Genomic DNA, 21,549 nt, shown 5'->3' with positions numbered 1-21,549 from the left:
TCAATGGTTCAGATCTATTTATATACTCTTACCTCTTATTATGTGAAAAGAAGAGGTAAGAGGGAACAGTGTTTTTAGGCATGAGAGCTCCTAATCGTCACCCTTCGCGCCAGTTACCAACCCGGCGTGCACACGTCCTTCTCTCCTGGGCCGACCCAACAAGTGAGTTGTGCGGCCAGTAAGAGAAAACTTCACTCAATCAGCGGTTGACTCGACCGTTGACTTTTTAAAAAATTTCACAAATTTGAAGAAAAAAAGTTTGCAGGTTTGAAAAAAGTTCATAGATTTTAGAAATGATTAGGGATTTTAGAAAACTTCACAAATTTGAAATAATTTTAAGTATTACAAAAAAATCATGAATTTTTAGAATGATCATGATTTTGGGAAAAGGTCTCATGAATTAAAAAAACAAAATTAAAAAAATCTCATGAATTTGAAAAAAGTGCATGTTTTTTGTGGAAAAGTCTATGAAATTAAAAAAGTGAATTTTAAAAAATCATGGATTTAAGAAGATGTTCATGGATTTATTTATTTTTGCAAATTTTAAAAAGGTTTACGAACATGAAAAAGTTTATTTTTTTAAAAAGAAAAAAATGAAGAAATACAGACCGAGAAAACCAAAAGAAAACCGGCCTGGAAGATTTCCAAAACCAGTAGAGCAGTTGCTGGGCCCGAATAAGGCCATAGTTGCCTTGACACCCCCACAGGCCACAGCCGACGAGCGACGAGCCCTTATTCTTCTTGCCTGGCTGCTGGCGACCACTCGCCTCTCCATGGCTGACGACGGAGCAGCCGCCGGCGTAGACCCCTCTCCTTCCTCTCCCCCTATCCATCCGGCGGCACCGGACAACCCGCCCATCGATGCCGCATCCTTCACCCACACCCCATACTACTGGTAATCGATCTCTCCGCCCTGATCCGTTCTTGCTCAGATTGGGTACAACCATGGCTCCACCACATATTGTTAATTCTTCCCGCCGTGCTCGGCCACAGGGGATTCTGGGCAGGAGGTGGAAAGGTTTCTTAATGATGAGGATAGACCTTTCCTACCCAGTTATCTACCTATATAAAGATTTTACTGATTCTGTTGAAGATGAATGATGTGCTGAATTGGAATGTAGACTAGGGTTGAGATATAGAGTTCAGTTCATATATTCTTGTTCTAGGCTTAAAACCTTGACTCTTAGAGTGAAATCATATTTGAAGTCGAACGAGGCACTGGCTAGGAACGACATCATGCTGAAGCTTGTAACTGTAAACTACTCTAGTTGCTAATTGCTAGTACCTACAACATGTGAAGCTTCGGCAGATAACAACAAGTTATAACTTCCTACTGGATATTAAATTGATTGAATTTCTTGGTATACTTTGTCTTACCTTCTTTACCAAATATGCAATTTATTTTGTGCGCGATTGGAGATTAGACTGATTTAACTGTGGATTAGCTTTACTAAGTGATTCAACGTTGCTTTAAAAGTCACCCTTTGGAAGAAGCTTGTACGCAATAAGGATGATTATCCAACTACAGTGGTTATCTTATTATTGCTCTATTGCATGCCACTTCTCCTAAACCATCATATATAATGTGTAATGAGTAGATTTCCTTATTTCTTTCATTTGTGTTGAATTATTGATGTTCGTCCTCTTGTTTCACTCTCTTCTAGAGTATTTCTCTCAAGCTTATACATACCACGGTCAAAATTCAAGTATTTTTTCTATTTGTATTTATTGGGTAATGGTTGCATTTAATTCTCACTGTGTAGTGAAGAAAATGTGCACTTGCTATGTAAGGAACTGATTAGAGCTGGACTTGCTGATCCTGCGGGCAATGACCTTTATGCTGTTTTCGTATCAAACGAGGAAAAGAAGGTGATTTTGTCTTATATTCTGTACTATGCTTCTTCTCTGTCAGTGCGTGTATTACTTGCTTTTGTTAGCTCCTTTTTTAGTTCGTTGTGCATTTATCCCTATTTTTTACATCGATTTTTATGGGTTGTGATGTATTTTTTTCAGATTCCTCTCTGGTATCAGAAAGCAAGTCGTACTAATGATGGATTTGTCTTGTGGGATTATCATGTAATCTGCATCCAGGTAAAGGCTAAATTGGATTAAGTGTCGCATTTCTCTATAGCTTGGTATTATGATAGAGCTGTACAAGAATTTAATTACTTTTTAATGAATTGTGAGAGGTTTAAGATGAAGTAAGAAACCTTAATTATGGTAAATAAATTAGGAGTAAGGGCATGTTTGAATCTTTGCACACTTTGCTCCACAAATTTAGGCTAGTATGACTATTTGGGCAACGATTTGGTTTACCATAACATGTTTGGCATGCCAAAGTTGCTTAACACCATGGTTTACGTGTCAGACATGGTTACTAGCCAAGAGCTGCCTAATCGGCTAATCTATTTGTGGTAGTCAACCAAGCATCCCATTTACCATGTATTGTTTCTGATTTGACAAATGAAATTTATCCTGAGTAAGTATGGTAGAGAATCTGGATTTTGTTTTCATGGGTGGGTTCTTTTTCTTTATGCTTTATTGATGTCTACCACAATTTGTTTTCATGTCTGTAAGATGAAAAGGGACATTAGGGAGACTATGTGATCGATTTGGCATTCTGATACATCATTGTTAGTACTCAGCTTTGATATATGCATTGAGATTTGGATTTATTGCTTATATAAAAGCATTGCATTTTGTATGAATAGCATTTTGTGGTACCTAATCATTGATGTGCATATGAAAGTCTAGGCGAAACAAAGGAGATGTTCTTGATCTTGTTTGGGATTTGGACTCCAGTCTTCCTTTCCCTTGTCCATTCCTCCAGTACATTGCTGATGCCATTCAACCACTAGCATTTGGCGACTCCATCTATGGAAGGTAAGGTTCTGTTGCTCTAGGTGTAACATTGGTGAGATAAAATTGTGATGGTGTCCATGCAAGATTACTCTTAAACAATGTGTCAATCTCCTCATATAGGGGAAACCTGATGCATATTGGTTCGGAATTACTCTTTTTTCTCTGCAATTTTTTTTATTGACTGATGGAGGACATGATAGCCCATGTTAGTTACACTGACACAAGATAATGTTGCTACTTATGTTCTCATCCTTGGTTAGACCCATTCTGCTCCGCTATCTCCGTGTAAATCTCAATAGGGATACATGTCTGTGTTGAAATATAGGAGGGCATGAATGATAGTTTGTTTTGGGGGTTGGAAATCAATACTAACTATCTACCATCTACTGTTTACAGACTTTTCCGTGTAGTTCATGGTCCGTTATTTCTTCGATCATTTGCATCAGACAGAAGCCACATGAAGGACCCCATGGGGAATTGGATTGAGTTACCCCCAAAATATGAACCAATTGTTGCGGAAGGTATCAGATTGTATGCCTGAACCATCTTCTTGTGAAAATTCATTGCACCATCATATTCTCCTAGTCATCAACTAGTTCCCGGAACAATCAGTTGTGCATAGGAAATTTACATTTCTAGACATACAATGGGAAGTTACTAGAAATTGGAAATTATCTCTGTAGTATGTTGAATTTTTATGGCCGTACGATATCTTTATAGTTCATAGTTTGGAACACATTTACTCATTCTTACTTCCAACCTGTTTCAGATGGAAACACCAATAACCTGAATGAGTACATCGCCATGTCTACTAATGATGTCGGAGACCTGGAAAGTATGGTTAATGATGTCTACCGCAACAAACATGGTGTGGTGATAAACGAAACGTTGCTCCCCGTATTCTTCTCCCGGTTGCCTGAATGACATCCTTAAGAGGAGCCCTCGGAGATATCTTGATTGGCTTGTCCCAACGGTTGAGTACTTGTAGTGAGTGAGATCTTATGAACCAGACGTAGTGCCTATCTGGAGTTTGTTAATCAAACAGTATCGCGCTTGTCTAATGATGTTGTGCCAGGCCATAATATTATTTTGAAGTTACTGTTGCTGTTGAGTTACTCAAACCTGAAATGATGAAACTGTTTTGTCAGCATTGTTTTGATTACTGTGAATATCAAGGATCCATATCTACCAAACTTTTTTTTGGGGCGATGAAATATCTACCAAACTGGTTGATTGCGCCGTTTCTATATATATACGTGTCCGACTTAAAAAAACTCTCGGTGCTCTGAATAAGAGTGTATAAATGAGAGAAACATGCGTCTCAACAGCGCCAGCTGCTCTTCTAACAACCAGAATAATACTGGCTTATCCCTAAACCACCACGTTAATAATAGCTGTAACGAAGAAGAAGAACGGCCATTGATCGTGCCTTGTTCCAGCAGGATCATCTTTCCACATCACGCCAGGCAGGCCTGCCGATCATCACCTACTACTTCCTGAGATGGGATCTCTGCTTGACAAAAATAAGATGCGACTCATGGATCACGGCTCGGTTCCATCAAATCACAGAATTGCGAGGACATCTTAACTCTAACGTACCAAACGGGGCAATAATTCCCGTCTAAAGCTTTCTCCAACGCACTGGCGAGTGACAACTCAGTGGCTCACTCACGTCTTGATTGTACGCACACAACCAGCTGCAACGATACAAAATTTCAGACATGACAAGAATATCAAGTACACGTACGCATGGAGCCAGCTACAACGGTACAAAATTTCAGACATGACAAGAATGTGAAGTGCACTCTTTGTATTTGCCGTTTGGTCACTACTAATAAGGTTTATTAAAGTGTCATATGATGGAATTTTTCACTTTCCAGTTTGTGGTAGTCGATAAAAGAGACCTTGTCATAAAAGGGGAGCTTTTTTGTACATGAGGTGTGAAAATGATCAAGCATAAAAGCAACACAAGGACACAAATTTGACCTCAGGGCAAAACTATTTCACTAACTAAACTGTTTTTGAAAGTACTTCACCCGGCTGACCCCTACTGTGCAGCGCTTGGCAGCAAGGCGCTGCACTCTACTGTGCAACGCCTAACACTCACACGCCACACTTGTGCAGCGCCCGACTGCTAGCGTTGCATTACACTGTGCAGCGCCTAGCTATAAGGAGCTGCACAGTAGAATGCAGCGCCTAGCTGTCAGGCTCTGCACAAAAGGGTCAACGGTGTGAAATATTTTCAAAAACAGTTTAGTTTGTGAAATACTTTCGCTCTGAGGTCAATTTTGCCTAATCACTGTGACGAGGCATTGAACCAGAAATATTTTGAAATTTATGCACACTTCTAATAAGGATGCAAAAAAAAAACTTACATGGCATTTACTTTTGAACACAGCACAGACGTAGACGTTCATACATACGTAAATACACTCACCCCTATGCACGCACACACGCACACCCCACCCCTATAAGCACCTCCGAGAGACTGAGCCAACACATAATCTTGAGTGGTTACATATTGTTTTTCATCACACTTGTGGAAAGATATAAATTAAATTATATGCAGCATTTATCAAAGATAGAAAACATATTTGATTTGTTTAATGTATTGAGTTGATCCTCGTGAGAGATTTAGAGCCTGTTCAGACTCTCTCCGCTCTGGAGCGGAGCAGCATCTTGTTCTAATTTGAGGAGAGGCTGAAAGGGCAAGACAAATTGTACTTGGTTTATACCTATTCTACCTTTGTTTCCTTATCTCTAACTAACACAATTATATTCTAACAGTTAGATTAGTGGGCATGTAAGTTTACTTCGTGTATCAGTGATTGATCTCCGTACAGTAAGTGATGTGACATGGAGACAAACAATCAGTGATCTTCGAATCCTTCCGAGACTGATTGTTCCAGCAAATGCTTGTGTTATTGATCACGAATCACCCAGTAATCTTTTGATGACGACAATCATTCTAGATGATAATACGAGAGGACAGTAGACATCTCCTTTTTCATGCTAGTAGTGTCACTTAGACGAGACTCGGTTAATTATCGTCTAGAGGAGAGCTAGCCACACCCGAGGTGGTTGATTTGTACTCCCTTCATCCGAAAAAATTTGTCTCAAATGGATGTAGGTGCTAGATACATCCATTTGAGGGACAAGCTTTTCCGGACGAAGAGAATAAGATTTCAGTTTTATTTTCACCGCTGAACTACTTTTGCTCTAGCTTCTAGATAAGAATCTGGAAGAGATCTGTTAGGTGCCAACAACTTCTATCCCATCATGTTGGACGCAAGAGGTCCATACAATGTAATCGCAGAATTTTCTCGTTTGTGCTTTCTAAAATGCCATGAATCAAAGGCTTTTCATATTTGTTCAACACTATCTTTGTCGAAAAATTTGTTCAACACTATGGAATGGTTGCAAGGCCTACCACTGGCTTCAGTTGTCCTCCACGACACAAATGTAATATGCATACAGTGTTAGGGTACAAAGTATCATGCATCATGTTCCTACTTCCCATGTTCACTCTCACCCACTCTTGTACCACCCCACCCCCATATACATGCACTTCTTCCACAGAATTACATTGCTGATTCGTCAAACATACAAGGTAGATCTCGATCAAGCTAATAAGACTGTAGTGTTCATAACCTCTTCTGCTGGCAGGCAAAAGCAATCCTGCATTTATTTTCCTTCACAAGTTCACGTGTACTACCCTGCTATGAACAAACCAATAAACCCCCAAACTTCTGGCCATTTCTGAGATAATTTCTATATCCTAGAGATGTCCCATATTGTCAAAATAAAGAATGCATTGAGTCCATATGATGACACGGACAGCTGGGCAAAACATTCATATGGAAGCAAGGACGGCAATGCTCATTTGTCCCACACATTTCATGTGATGAATATATTGACAATGAAAGCACCAACCCAATTCAAAATTGATAAGAACGACGCGCCCAATCAAAACCTATTAAAGGATGCTCAAGAAAAGACTAGCCACCATCCGCCATGCGTTCCATCTTCAAACCAAACAGGACACTTGTAAAGGTTTAATACTCCTTCCGTCCCAAAATTCTTGTCTTAGATTCGTCTAGATATGAATGTATCTAATATTAAAACGTGACTTGATACATCCGTATTTAGACAAATCTAAGACAAGAATTATGGGACGGAGGGAGTACATTCGTAAATACTAAAAAAATGAAAAGAATGTCTACTCTCTCATGCCTTATCACAAATGCAGCAACAGGGAGAATGAAGTATTAATGAACACAATGGTTGAATTGTTTCTTCCCCAATTTGACCAGAAATCCTGGTAGAGCCTTCATTTGAACAGTATGATTACTCACAGCCTATTGCAACGACAAATCACACGCTGCAGCTGCTCATTTTTGGAAGAGGTATTGGTCGACACAGGCAATAAAATACAGCACTGCCATTAGCAGTATAACACTGTAGCACACTGCACGCCTAGCACATGGAAGAGTAAGAGCATTGCAGGGTGGCAGTTCTTTATGTACCTTCTCAAGATAAGATGGAAATGTCAAAAAAAAAATCCCTCTTAAGATCCACTTCATCTGCCGTCCTGTTTACATACAAATCAATGAGAGCACTTGGTGATTCTTGTACGCAGACACAGGAAAAAGAATCAAGGAAGCTGCACAAAAGCTACAACAACAATCTATTCCAACTATGCATGCCGCCTTCAACGGATGTTCATTTTGAAGCTCCACATGATTTGATCTGAAGCAGCAAAATGAACATCAGTTGCTTACACGGAGTGTGGATTGCATTAACAGAAGTGCTGTATCATCATCTCACGACGTGCTGGACTGTGTTGTCGTTCAGACTTCAGAGTTTCCACAGTACCAGTACCATGTGACCTTGATAAACATTGCTGGCACAGTGGTAATGCTGCAAATGACGGACCACCTAGCTAGGATTTGAATTCCTAGGTCTTACTGGTAAATCATCACAAGTCACAGCCAGGCCATCCTATTTGGATAGATCAGATATTACCATCCCAGCACCAGAAGAGCAAGATTGGTGGTACCTCATGACTTCATGAGCTTTGTCCTTGAGATCGACTGCCAACAATAATTCATCAAGCTGGCCTCAAGAATAATTGTGTAATTTTAACTTTCTTTCAACTTGCATTGGATTTTCTCAGCCTTGTCTTGGATCTTCTCCACATTGTGTTGGACTAACTCCGTGTGCTCTTGGATTTTTCTTTCATTTTCTTGGACTTTCTCAGGCATGCCTTGGATTTTCTCAGCTTTCTCAAGGATTTGCCCAGTCTTTTCTTGGATATTCTCAGTTTTCCTTGGATTTTCTTGGATTTTCTCTGCTTTGTCAAGGGTTTCGCCTAGCTTTTCTTGGATTTTACCTTCCTTCTCTTGAATTTTCTCTGCTTTCTCTTGCACTCCATCCGCCTTATCTTGGATTTTCTCTGCTTTCTCTTGAATTTCATCCGCCTTATCTTGGATTTTCTCTGCTTTCTCTTGCACTCCATCGGCCTTGTCATGCATTTTCTCTGGTTTCTCTTGAAATTCTTTTGCCGGTTTATGCTTGATGCTTGCATCTGAACGTGAAACCCTTTCAACTTTACCGAGTACATCCGATTCAACCACTCTTACGGTTTGGTTCCTCCTCAGGATCAAGACTGCATCCTTTTGTATCAGATCACTAGTGCCGCGCACTGTTCTCGCTCGACTAATGCCAAATCTTTGGCCAGCAACACCATCAATCCGAGCCATCAGCTCCAAGAGATTTCTCCTCTCACCATCCCCTGCCTCAGAGAACACCTTTCCGTTCTTCAGTGGCCGTGGTGGTTTCTTGGCACCCACCAGCGGCACCAGCTCCTCCAAGGTTGCATCTGCCTCCTTTTCATCATCATCAAATGCCAATGCTGAAGTCGATTCCTTCTCCGATGCAGCAGCTCGCTTCGAGATGGTCTTCTGAACATCAACAATGGCACAAGGGTTCCCTACCACCGCCATCCCGTTCCACACCTTGGCAGACACCGCCTTGCTGATGACGGCGAGCCGCTCAACAATGTCAGCCATGGAAGGCCGTCGCTCCCGGCAGGACCGCACACAGCTTGCAGCCAGCGAAGCCAGGTCCCTCCGAGTGACTGGGTCGCGGGGCGGCGCCACCCGTGGGTCAAAGAGCGCGACGACCTTCCCCTTGCGTAGCAGGGGAACCGCCCACTCGACGACGGAGGGCGGCGAGTACTGAACGTCGATGGCCTTGCGTCCGCTCATGATCTCCAGCAGCAGGATCCCGAAGCTGAAGACGTCCGTCTTGGTGCTGAGGCTCTCCGGGGTGACGTAGGCCGGGTCGAGGTACCCGAGCGTGCCCGCGGGCGCCGGCGTGGCGGCATTGCCGGGGCCGCCGTCCCTCTTGGGGACGCGGAGGGCGAGGCCGAAGTCGCCGAGGTGCGCGTCGAGGTGGGCGTCGAGCAGGACGTTGGCGGACTTGACGTCGCGGTGGATGACGGCGGGCTCGGCGTCGTGGAGCGCGCGGAGCGCCCTGGCGGTCTGCAGCGCGAGGCGGACGCGGCGCGGCCATCCCGGCGGGCGCGGGTTGGAGTGGAGCAGGTCGTAGAGCGTGCCGTTGGGCATGTACTCGACGACGAGCAGGCGCGGGCGGCGGAGCGGGTCGGGGCCGGGGCCGGGGTCGGAGTAGCCGAGGAGGTTGACGAGCCGCGGGCCGCGCACGGAGGAGAGGATGCGGATCTCGTTGTCCACCTCGGCGCGGCGCGGGGAGGGGCGCTTGACGGCGACGGCGCGGCCCGAGGGGAGCACGGCCTTGTAGACGGCCCCGTGGCTGCCCCGCCCGAGCAGCGCGGCGTCGGCGAAGCGGGACGTGGCGGCCTCCAGGTCGTCGTACGCGAAGCGCTCGATCTCCGGCGGGGCGGCGGGCGGCGGCGCGGCGGCGGCGGCGGGGCCCCTCGCGCGGCGAGAGATGGGGAGCGGCGAGATGGCCGTGATGGAGCGGCACGTCGCCGCGGACGAGTCCGCCCGGCAGGAGAGGTACCCCATCCGGGGCCGGGCGGAGGCGTCGCGCGCCGCGGCCGGGGGCGGGAGGAAAGGGGATCCGAGGCGGGGAGAGGGAGGAGAGGAGAGGAGAGGAGAGGAGGAGAAGTGTGGAGTTGGAACGGTAGCGCGGAGGGGGCTGCGTGTTTTTGGAGAATGGTGGGCGCTTGGTCTCCGCGCGGCGCGGCGAGGCTGCGGGGCCCCGGTCGGACGCGCCGGACCGGCGGTGGTAACTTTTGAACCGGGACGGCCATGGATTTGCCCGATGATGAGTATTCGTAGAGTGATTCGTAATGGTGTGATGGGCAATCGGATTACAAGAGCAACTCCAACGCCGACCCGCGCATTTTGCCGGCCTCTTGTCCATTTAGATCAGCGTATCTGACCGTTCGTGTTTGGATTAGCGGTACGTCCAACGAGCCGACATATTTTCATCCACGCGGTCTGTATGCGGTCTTTTATGTTTCTTGCGTATTTATAAAAAAAAATTGCCCAAAGTTCACATATTTCAACCAAATACAAATGTCTCATAGTTTCCCAACCAAATAATATCTCATAGTTTATAAACCAGATAAAAGTTAAATTGTCACAAATACATTTAAAAGAAAAAAATAGCCGAGATATCTATTGGTTGCCAAGGTGAGCTCATATATACTCAACCAAATCATTTCGCAATTGAACGTGGGTTTCTCAATCACGCATTTGATAATGAAATTTGGTGAACTGTGAAAACGTTGTCGCTTCTCATGCTCAGGCACAACATTTTCAACGTGAAATTGAAAACCCCTGATCGCAGATTTCATCCTCACGCTCATCCTCTACGATTATGTTGTGCATGATCACACAAGCAATCATCACCTTCCACAACTTCTTGGTGCTCCAAATTGTAGCAGGATACCGAACGATACCCCATCGAGATTGAAGAACACCGAAAGCAAGCTTCACATACATCTAGCACTCTCTTGTGCTTAGGCAAATTTGTGCCTCTTCTCTCCTATCGGGTTGGGGATTGTCTTGATAAGAATGGTCTACTGAGGATAGATACCATCAGCTATGTAGTATCCTTTGTTGTAGTGGTGGCCATCGATCTCAAGATTGACCTCTGGGTAGTTCTGCAAGCCTTGCGAACACCGGAGAGCGCTGAAGCATGTTGATGTCATTGTGAGAGCCGGCCATGCCGAATAAAGAGTGTCAAATCCAGAGATCTTGTGAAGCCACGACCTCAAGTATGACAGTGCAAGTTTTCACATGTCCCCTATACTGCCCCTGCCAGGCAGAAGGGCAGTTCTTCCACCCCTAGTGCATACAATTGTTGCTACCAAGCATCCCGGGGAAAACCCTATCGACATTGATCACTAACAGCCGGATTGCATCTGCAGCAGTTGACTCTCTCAAGTACTCCAGGGCAAACACTGCTACCAAAACTTTGTAGAACCTATACATGGATTATAGGCACGCGGGCTCGCTCATGCGAACATGCTCATCAGTAAGATCATCGGGTATTCCGTATGCAAGCATCCGAATAGTTGCAGCGCATTTCTGATAAGAGAAGAAGCCAACATTTCCCAGGGCATCCTCCTTGCATTCAAAATAGTTATCAAAGAACCATCCCCTCCCAAATACGATTGAACAAATGTCTAGCCATCCAGAAGCGGCGCCGGAATAGGTTGTGTTTGAAGAGTGAGTCAGCGGACTCGAAGTAGTCCTGGCAGAGTAGGCACTGGCCGCTCTCTCTCTGTTGTGATTCAGCGCTGGATATGTGTCGGTGTACAAAAGTAGGGGCTCTCCTTTTGACCCCTTTACTTGTGCACGGGCAGTCAGAGCCGCGCGCCGCGACCACACTTAGCAGGGCAGAGGAGGGAAGCCGGAGAGAAGCCGAAGCACGAGGCGACCAGAAGCAACGCCAAGACCAAGAAACACAAAAGAGCAAGAGGGCGAGGTGGACTCCCCCGGCAAGACCCTTGCCGGAGCAGCCTCCGCAGCCCCGGCAAGAACCTTGCCGGGGCAACTTGCCCGATGCCAGCAGAGCAAGCCACCCTTGGGCCCACGGGTTCCAACACCACCAACCAACTACATTGGAACCAAGGCTCGGGAGGCACCTCTGTGGTGGCATGCAGATCTTCGTCAAGATCATGAACACACAAGATCAGATGAGGACCAGAAGACGACGACCCTCGACGAGATCCTTGCCGAGGAGATCCACGAGACCCCCGGCAAGACCCTTGCCGGGGACGACCACGGTGCCGCGGCAAGACCCTTGTCGGGGCCCCGGCAAGGCCCTTGCCAAAGACACCTACGGGGCCGCGGCCAGGCCCGCGTCTACCAAGGCTCCATCGCCGTCCCCATGCAGCTGCCAGCTCAACCAGCTAAGCAGGCACCTGCGTGGCAACGAGCGGCCTCCACGACCGACGCAGCAAGCACCTGCCTGGTAGCATGCAGGTCTTCGTGAAGGCTCCACCACCGCGCCAGCCCAGCAGCCAGCCAACGTGGCGCCCCGACGCCTCGTCAGCTCGGACGCGTGTCAAAGCCAGGCGAGGCGGCGACAGCTGGGACGTGCTTCCTTGCCGTCCCCGATAAAGCAAGGGGGGCACGTCGGCAGCGCATTAAATGCGTTTGTCCGACGGTCCCAGAGGATAGGCTTATCGACTGTAGACCTTTCCACCTCCTGTGTGCCATTGTGACAACCCCTTTTGCCTATAAAAGGAGGCCCGAGGCGACCAGGAGAAGGATTCAGATCTTTTGGGAAAGTTGCACCCCGTAGCTAGCTCAAGAACACAAGAACACTCAAATACATCCACCAAAGCAGGACTAGGGTATTACGCATCTTCGCGGCCTGAATCTAGGTAAACGATCTGTGTGCTTCCTGTCAGACCCGCTCTTTGCACAACCTCGCGCCCGCCAAACGTAGAAGGGATCCCAGTGATTCCATAGGTGTCGTTCCCACCGACATCTTTGGCGCGCCAGGTAGGGGGCGCAGTTGTGAGAATCTGGTCTAGCAATTAGCCTAGCAGTTCTTCATCGTCATGGCTCCCAAGAAGAAGATGATCACGGCGATCGGCTCGTCGGGAGCCGAACGGCCCGTGCCAGTGCGGGCGAGCAGCGGGCCGGTCGCGGACAGAACCCGAGCCGCGGCCCGCGAGCACCAACATCGCTCTGGCAGCCAGAGCCTGGCGAGCGGCGTCGTTCGTGCGCCAGACGACGGGCCGCACACCGCCAAATCCAAAGACAGGGCTAGGCCCCCCGCAGGCGGCGCGGGGCCCTCCAGGGGTGCCGCGGTGCCACCTACGGGCGGCGCAGCAACCTCCAAGACGCCTACACCGGCGCCCATGACGTGCTCTTCCCAGCGTGTGCGCGATGAGCAGCGTCACCATGCTGGTGACCCCGGCCGCCGCCGTGGGAAGAGTCAAGTGCATCACTCGCGGGACGGAGGAGGCCAGCATGCCCACTAAAGTGCTGGCAAAAATGGCGCGCAGCCGCCGGGCCGTGATAGAGCTCCTTCTAACGTGGTTAGAAGTCGGAGCGCGTCACGGTCCACGCAGCTTTCGCTGCCACCCACGCCAGCAGAAGCTTTGGCGCGCGTGCAGCTGCTCCTCGACTTCCCTCCTGCCGTGGAGAGGCTTGACGAATGGAGAGCCACCATCCGGAGCCTCGTCGCTGTCGCCAACAAAGATGAACCGCGACCGGCGGGGCCCTCGGGCCGGCGCTCCGTTGAGCCACCACATGCCCGCGGTGGAAGGACCAGAGGAGCTGCGGCCACGGTGCACTCTCCTCCCCCGCGCCAGATGCCGCAGGTGCCAGTCCGTCGTGATGACGCTTGTGATAACATTTCCATAGCGTCGTCCGATCCACGGACCCACCGCAATCAGCGCCAAGTTCTTCGGGAGCGAGCCCATGAAGACGCTCGAACCACCATCAAGCGCCGGCGCGACACACACCACCAGTCAGATAAGCGGGCGGGGCCCGCTATGGACCACCCAGCACCGGGAGGCTTCGGCGGCCTACCTTACGAGGTGGGTTGCCCAGCCTTTACCCGTGAGCCGCGGCAGTTCCAGTGGCCATCCCACCGCACGTTCAAGCCCGACGTCGGTGAGAAGTACTACGGCAAGACCCACCCGTCAGAGTTCCTCAGTATCTACACCATCGCGATGCAAGATGCTGGAGCTCGCGACGACAAGGTGCTTGCCAATTACTTCCCGTTGGCACTGAAACCCAACGTCATGTCTTGGTTGATGCACTTGCCGGCGGATTCCATTTCTTCTTGGTAGGATCTGTGCCATGAGTTCGTTGGTGCCTTCACTGGAGGCCACCAAGCTCATGGCCAGGCCAGTGATTTGCATATCATTCCCCAGAAGGAAGGGGAAACGCTGCGCAAGTACATACAGAGGTTCAGCCGGGTGCAGTACAACATCCCAGATGTTCATCCCGCCGCCGTGATTAGCGTGTTCCATCAGAATGTGCGCAATCGCAAGATGCGTGAAGAGCTGGCGATGAACAAGGTTAAAGATGTGGCCGAGCTTTATGTTCTGGCCGACAGGTGCGCCCGAGCTGAAGAGGGGAGGAAGTACCCCGGCGAGGACACCAGCGCGGAAACCGACTCTACGGATGAAGACACCGCCGTCCTGACGAAGAAGGGTCGGCGTCGCAACAGGAAACGCAAGGGCAAGGCCGTGCTTGCCGTCGAGGGATCCGACGACACCGGCGCTGCCAAGAAGGCCAAGGCAGACGATCCTGGCAAGGAGATTGCCGGGTGTGCCGCTTGTCGGGCCTTGGCGGCTGCCGACAAGCCAGGAGGCTCCGACAAGCAGTACTGCAAGATCCACCGCACCAAGGGCCATGACCTCCAGAACTGCCAACAAGTCGAGCTGCTTGCTGAGAAGAAAAAAGCCAAGCATGAGAGGCGGGACAAGGAGAAGGGTCGGGATGGTACCGAAGGATCCGGCAAGAAGCGTGGCGGCCAAGGAGGCCGCCGCGGCAATGATAACCAGCAAGAGAGGCCTGCTCGGGGCCGCGACAAGAAGCAGGAAGACGACGATCATGACGAGGACGACGAGTCCGGCGAGCAAGAGCTTCAGAAGGCTACGGAGGCCATGTGCGTCGATGGTGGCGCCTCGCTGCACACTTCTCACTGCCAGCTCAAGCAGTGGGCGCGTGAGATCACAGCAGCGGAGCCATTGTTCGATGCTCAGAAGCCGCTGAAGTGGTCCAGCACGCCCATCATCTTTGACGCCGAGGATCACCCTGATCGCACAACTGCGGTCAGGTGTTTGCCGTTGTTGGTTTCACCAACGATACACAACCTCAAGGTGAACAAGATGCTGGTTGACGGCGGGGCCGGTCTGAACCTGATCTCACCCGTTGTGATCAAAAGGCTGCAAATTCCTGACTGAGACCTCGAGGAGATGGGCACTGAGGGAGTCCTGGATTAGGGGGTCCTCGGACAGCCGGACTATATACTTTAGCCGGACTGTTGGACTATGAAGACACAAGATTGAAGACTTCGTCCCGTGTCCGGATGGGACTCTCCTTGGCGTGGAAGGCAAGCTTGGCAATACGGATATGTAGATCTCCTCCCTTGTAACCGACTCTGTGTAACCCTAGCCCCCTCCGGTGTCTATATAAACCGGAGGGTTTAGTCCGTAGGACAACAACAATCATACCATAGGCTAGCTTCTAGGGTTTAGCCTCTACGATCTCGTGGTAGATCAACTCTTGTAATACTCATATCATCAAGATCAATCAAGCAGGAAGTAGGGTATTACCTCCATCGAGAGGGCCCGAACCTGGGTAAACATCGTGTCCCCCGCCTCCTGTTACCATCCGCCTTAGACGCGTAGTTCGGGACCCCCTACCCGAGATCCGCCGGTTTTGACACCGACATTGGTGCTTTCATTGAGAGTTCCACTGTGCCGTCGCGATAAAGGCTTGATGGCTCCTTCGATCATCACCAACGATGCGATCCAGGGTGAGGTTTTCCTCCCCGGACAGATCTTCGTATCCGGCGGCTTCGTACTGCGGGCCAACTCGCTTGGCCATCTGGAGCAGATCGAGAGCTACGCCCCTGACCGTCAGGTCAGGTTTGGAAATTTAAACTACACTGCCGACATCCGCGGAGACTTGATCTTTGACGGATTCGAGCCCATGTCAGGTGCGCCGCACAGTCACGACGAGCACGACTTAGCTCTGCCGCCGGACGGTGTTCGGGAGATCACACCTATGGCTACTCCGGCCCTAGATCCGGAGTCGATTGCGCCGTCTGAGGATGGGTGGATGGACCCCGCCTCGGAGCCCACACACTCAGTGGCGATAGAGCCGAATACTGACTTCACCTCCTATGAGACCTGTGTCGCCGGATCCTCGGATTCGTCCCCGGCCACAGGCCCCGAACCGCCTGCGTCCATGCCTATCGAATATGATGGGGCGCCGATCATGGAGTTTACCTCCGCGGATATCTTTCAGCACTTGCCTTCTGGCGATGTGCTAAATTCATTAAGGTCTCTCTCCTTGTCAGGAGGCCCTTGGCCGAACTATGTCCGGCTCGAATGGGAGGCAGACAACGAAGAAATTCGTTCCCCACCCACCACCCACTTAATAGACACTGTCGATGACTTAACCGACATGCTCGATTTCGGCTCCGAAGACATCGACGGTATGGACGACGATGCAGGAGAAGAACAGGAACCACCGCCCACAGGGCGCTGGACAGCCACTTCATCACACAATATATATATGGTGGATACACCCAAAGAAAACAATGACGAGGAACGGAAGGATGCAGCGAGGGATAGTTCCCTCGAGAAGCAACCAAAGCGACGGCGTAGGCGCCGCCCCAAATCCCGCCTCGGCAAAAACAGCGATAACAGCGCAAGAAAAAATAATACCCCGGTCGACCCCAAAGGAAACAACGACCACACGGACCCAGCGACAGAGCAGGATGAACCCGCGGACGGCGAACATAGTACGGAGCCGCTGTCCGATCACGGCGACGCCGAGGATAAAGCTCATCAACCTCTCTCCGGAGAGGAAAACAGTCCGGACGACGATGCACACATCATCCCGGAAAGGCACTTGGAACAAGAGAACCTCCATAGAAGGCTTATTGCCACCGCGAGGAGTCTGAAGAAGCAGAAGGAAAGGCTTAAGGCCGCGCAGAATATGCTCAACAGTAGATGGAACAAAGTGCTCGACACTGAAGAAAAGTACGGTGGCAGTCACCACACAAAGAGCTATCCAAAGCGCAAGTTTTTGCCCGAATTCGATGATGAGGCCTTAGAGCCTACACAGCCGAAAAATAAAACGGGTGACCGGTCAGATCGACCACCTCGTGGCTGCGATAGGGCGGCTAACGAGGCCACACATAAGTCAGCACACGATTCACGCAAGGACTTGCATCAAAAAGCCGGCGTGACTAGATCCATCTACGGATCTAGGAAGCGCGCTCCAGCGCAGAATCAAAACCAAACACTACAACCGTCAGAACGCCATGACACATCCAAATACAGGGGTGCCGCGCACCCCCTATGTTTCACCGATGAGGTGCTGGATCACGAATTTCCAGAGGGATTCAAACCCGTGAACATAGAGGCGTACGATGGAACGACAGACCCTGGGGTCTGGATTGAGGACTTCATCCTCCATATCCATATGGCTCGCGGAGACGATCTCCACGCCATCAAATACTTGCCCCTCAAGCTGAAAGGACCAGCTCGGCACTGGCTGAAGAGCCTCTCCGAAAATTCAATTGGAAGTTGGGAGGAGCTTGAGGATGCTTTTAGGGCTAACTTTCAAGGGACCTATGTCCGACCTCCGGATGCAGACGATTTAAGTCATATAATTCAACAGCCCGGAGAGTCAGCCCGAAAGCTTTGGAACAGATTTCTCACTAAGAAGAACCAAATCGTTGACTGCCCGGACGCCGAAGCCTTAGCAGCTTTCAGACACAGCGTCCGAGACGAATGGCTCGCCAGACACCTCAGCCATGAAAAACCGAGGACAATGGCAGCCCTAACAAGCCTTATGACCCGCTTTTGCGCGGGCGAAGATAACTGGCTGGCCTGTAGTAGCACCAGCGACCCAGGCACATCTGAAGTCAGGGATGGTAACGGAAAACCACGACGCAGTAAAAGCAAGCGTCGAAATAATGAAGACAGCCCCGACAACACGGCGGTAAACGCCGGATTTAGGGGCTCTCGACCCGGTCAACGGAAAAAGCCTTTCAAAGGCAGCAGAGATGGACCGTCCAGCCTAAACAAGATTCTAGACAAATTATGTCAGATTTATGGCACCTCCGATAAACCTGCAAATCACACCCAGAGAGAATGCTGGGTCTTCAAGCAGGCCGACAAGCTAAACGCCGAACACAAGGGGAGGGAGACACCAAGTGAAGACGAGGATGAGCCTCGCCAGCAAAACACTGGGGGACAGAAAGAATTCCCACCAGAGGTCAAAACAGTGAACATGATTCACATAACAAAAAGAAGGAGCAAACATGCACTCCGAGACATATGCGCCGTAGGGCCCGTCACCCCTAAGTTCAACCCTTGGTCGGCCTGCCCGATCACTTTTGATCGTAGGGATCACCCGACTAGTATCCGGCACGGAGGATTGGCTGCCTTGGTGCTAGACCCAATAATCGACGGATACCATCTCACCCAAGTCCTCATGGACGACGGCAGTAGTCTTAATCTGATATATCAGGACACAGTCCGCAAAATGGGGATAGACCCGACAAGAATCAGCCAAAGCAATACTATCTTTAAAGGAGTAATACCAGGCCCAGAGGCCCGCTGTACGGGCTCTCTAGTACTAGAGGTTGTATTTGGTTCTCCCGACAACTTCCGAAGTGAAAAGTTAACCTTCGACATCGCTCCATTCCGCAGCGGCTATCAAGCACTACTCGGAAGAACGGCCTTCTCTCGTTTTAATGCAGTACCGCATTACGCTTCTCTTAAGCTTAAGATGCCCGGTCCACGTGGCATCATCATAGTTAGCGGAAACAGTGAGCGTTCCTTACGCGCGGAAGAACGTGTGGCGGCTTTAGCAGCCGAACACTAAATGGCCTTTCCAACCAGAATAAATGGTCGGTCGTCAAGACCGCGGACACGGCTAGACGAGTCCGGTGCACCACTAGCTGTAACAGCTTAGATAAACCTGATATTGGTTTGATGGATATACCCCCATATGCGGTACCACGGGCTTCCCGCATGTAAAAAGGACTACAGTTCGGTTTTACCTCATTTAGATTGAATTTTAATGAGAATAATCAGTTTTTCGCACCAAGACTTTCATCTAAATTTTTCTCTTTTACAAATGACAATCGTGCTACACCCTTCCAGGATACGGCACAACGGAGACACAGGCACAGACGTGCAGCAGGGCCCCGCTCAAAGGTTTCTTTTTATATTAAGACCCTGTGTAAACCTTTCTTACTGTCTCTTGTTGCTTGACACCCCCCGGATACCTAACACAACCGTGAGGGATGCTGGCGTTGTTGGCATTTCGCCACGACAGACTAATGCACGTACCTAGAAATTTAGGGTCCATTATCAAGGGCGTTACTCAGCCCGGTACATGTTGTAAAGACCGAACACCTTAGGGAGTGTTCGGCGTCGCGAGTTTGGCCTTATATGCACCAGCTCCGAATCATGTCTTTGGTCAAATGTTGGGTTTGCCCGGCTCCCGCGTTTTGCTACCTTACGTTCCGCTCTATCGGCTAAGGTGGCACCGGGAGAACTACTGCGATTGTGCCCTGGTTCATCTGGATGAGCACCTCAGTAGAGAAAGCCGAAAACTGACTGTCATGATAAAGCGCGAGACTGGTCAACCACTCGATGAATTAGCGGAATCTTCGGGATTCCTCCGCATTAACAAAGGGCCGGTTTTCCCGGTCATGTACGTACGCGCCGCGTACTCGGATGAGCGCGGAAGTACCAGGGGCTATATAGTAGCCCCACTGTTAAACTCTTATGGTTAAGTGAAAGTGTTAAAGCAATATAGTCTAATTGCCTCGTTCGCCGTGCTACCACCTCCTTAATGGACCAAGACGTTGGATCAAGTGTGAACACGCGCTTTTGCGAACACTGCTACCTCTTGAGCACTGCGTTGGTTTTCCCTTGAAGAGGAAAGGGTGATGCAGCAAAGTAGCCTAAGTATTTCCCTCGGTTTTTTAGAACCAAGGTATCAATCCAGTAGGAGGCTACGCGCGAGTCCCTCGCACCTACACAAAACAAATAAATCCTCGCAACCAACGCGATAAGGGGTTGTCAATCCCTATACGGTCACTTACGAGAGTGAGATCTGATAGATATGATAGGATAATATTTTTGGTATTTTTTTGATAAAGATGCAAAGTAAAATAAAAGCAAAGTAAAAGGCAAAGGAAATAACTAAGTGTTGGAAGATTAATATGATGAAGATAGACCCGAGGGGCATAGGTTTCACTAGTGGCTTCTCTCGAGAGCATAAGTATTTTATGGTGGGTGAACAAATTATTGTTGAGCAATTGACAGAATTGAGCATAGTTATGAGAATATCTAGGTATGATCATGTATATAGGCATCACGTCCGAGACAAGTAGACCGACTCCTGCCTGCATCTACTAGTCTTACTCCACACATCGACCGCTATCCAGCATGCATCTAGAGTATTAAGTTCATAAGAACAGAGTAACGCCTTAATAAGATGACATGATGTAGAGGGATAAATTCATGCAATATGATAAAAAAAACCCATCTTGTTATCCTCGATGGCAACAATACAATACATGCCTTGCTGCCCCTACTGTCACTGGGAAAGGACACCGCAAGATTGAACCCAAAGCTAAGCACTTCTCCCATTGCAAGAAAGATCAATCTAGTAGGCCAAACCAAACTGATAATTCGAAGAGACTTGCAAAGATAACCAATCATACATAAAAGAATTCAGAGAAGATTCAAATATTGTTCATAGATAATCTTGATCATAAACCCACAATTCATCGGTCTCAACAAACACACCGCAAAAGAAGATTACATCGAATAGATCTCCACGAGAGAGGGGGAGAACATTGTATTGAGATCCAAAAAGAGAGAAGAAGCCATCTAGCTACTAACTATGGACCCGAAGGTCTGAGGTAAACTACTCACACTTCATCGGAGGGGCTATGGTGATGATGTAGAAGCCCTCCATGATCGATGCCCCTTCCGGCGGAGCTCCGGAACAGGCCCCAAGATGGGATCTCGTGGGTACAGAAGGTTGCGGCGGTGGAATTAGGTTTTTGGCTCCGTATCTGATCGTTTGGGGGTACGTAGGTATATATAGGAGGAAGGAGTACGTCGGTGGAGCAACAGGGGGCCCACGAGGGTGGAGGGCGCGCCCTGGGGGTAGGCGTGCCCCCTACCTCGTGGCCTCCTCCTTTGTTTCTTGACGTAGGGTCCAAGTCTCCCGGATCATATTCTTGCTAAAAATCACGTTCCCGAAGGTTTCATTCCGTTTGGACTCCGTTTGATATTCCTTTTCTACGAAACTCTGAAATAGGCAAAAAAACAGCAATTTTGGGCTAGGCCTCCGGTTAATAGGTTAGTCCCAAAAATAATATAAAAGTGAATAAAAAAGCCCAATAATGTCCAAAACAGTAGATAATATAGCATGGAGCAATCAAAAATTATAG

At 49.0% G+C, this 21,549-nt stretch overlaps 2 protein-coding genes across 2 annotated transcripts; one reads left to right on the top strand and one right to left on the bottom strand.

The window, feature by feature from the left end:
- Nucleotides 1-691: 691 nt before the first annotated feature.
- LOC109777710 (protein N-terminal glutamine amidohydrolase) lies at nucleotides 692-4,055 on the top strand. Its single transcript, XM_020336286.4, has 6 exons — nucleotides 692-895; nucleotides 1,764-1,869; nucleotides 2,014-2,091; nucleotides 2,750-2,883; nucleotides 3,259-3,383; nucleotides 3,632-4,055. Exons 1-6 carry the CDS (start codon nucleotides 774-776, stop codon nucleotides 3,784-3,786), a joined length of 720 nt encoding a protein of 239 aa, XP_020191875.1. The 5' UTR covers nucleotides 692-773; the 3' UTR covers nucleotides 3,787-4,055.
- Nucleotides 4,056-7,347: 3,292 nt separating this feature from the next.
- LOC109777711 (serine/threonine-protein kinase-like protein At1g28390) lies at nucleotides 7,348-10,230 on the bottom strand. Its single transcript, XM_020336287.4, has one exon. The coding sequence runs from the start codon at nucleotides 9,909-9,911 to the stop codon at nucleotides 8,004-8,006; it is 1,908 nt and encodes a 635-aa protein (XP_020191876.1). The 5' UTR covers nucleotides 9,912-10,230; the 3' UTR covers nucleotides 7,348-8,003.
- Nucleotides 10,231-21,549: the final 11,319 nt, after the last annotated feature.

Source organism: Aegilops tauschii, chromosome 1 (assembly GCF_002575655.3).
Source record: "Aegilops tauschii subsp. strangulata cultivar AL8/78 chromosome 1, Aet v6.0, whole genome shotgun sequence".
NCBI classification, from domain to species: Eukaryota; Viridiplantae; Streptophyta; class Magnoliopsida; order Poales; family Poaceae; genus Aegilops; species Aegilops tauschii.
This window is presented reverse-complemented; position numbering and strand designations above follow the sequence as displayed.

Coding starts and splice junctions, on each gene's coding strand:
- LOC109777710 (XM_020336286.4), top strand. CDS start 774: ATGGCTGACGACGGAGCAGCCGCCGGCGTAGACCCCTCTCCTTCCTCT. Junction 896..1,763: donor ACCCACACCCCATACTACTG/GTAATCGATCTC, acceptor CTCACTGTGTAG/TGAAGAAAATGTGCACTTGC. Junction 1,870..2,013: donor TATCAAACGAGGAAAAGAAG/GTGATTTTGTCT, acceptor TATTTTTTTCAG/ATTCCTCTCTGGTATCAGAA.
- LOC109777711 (XM_020336287.4), bottom strand. CDS start 9,911: ATGGGGTACCTCTCCTGCCGGGCGGACTCGTCCGCGGCGACGTGCCGC.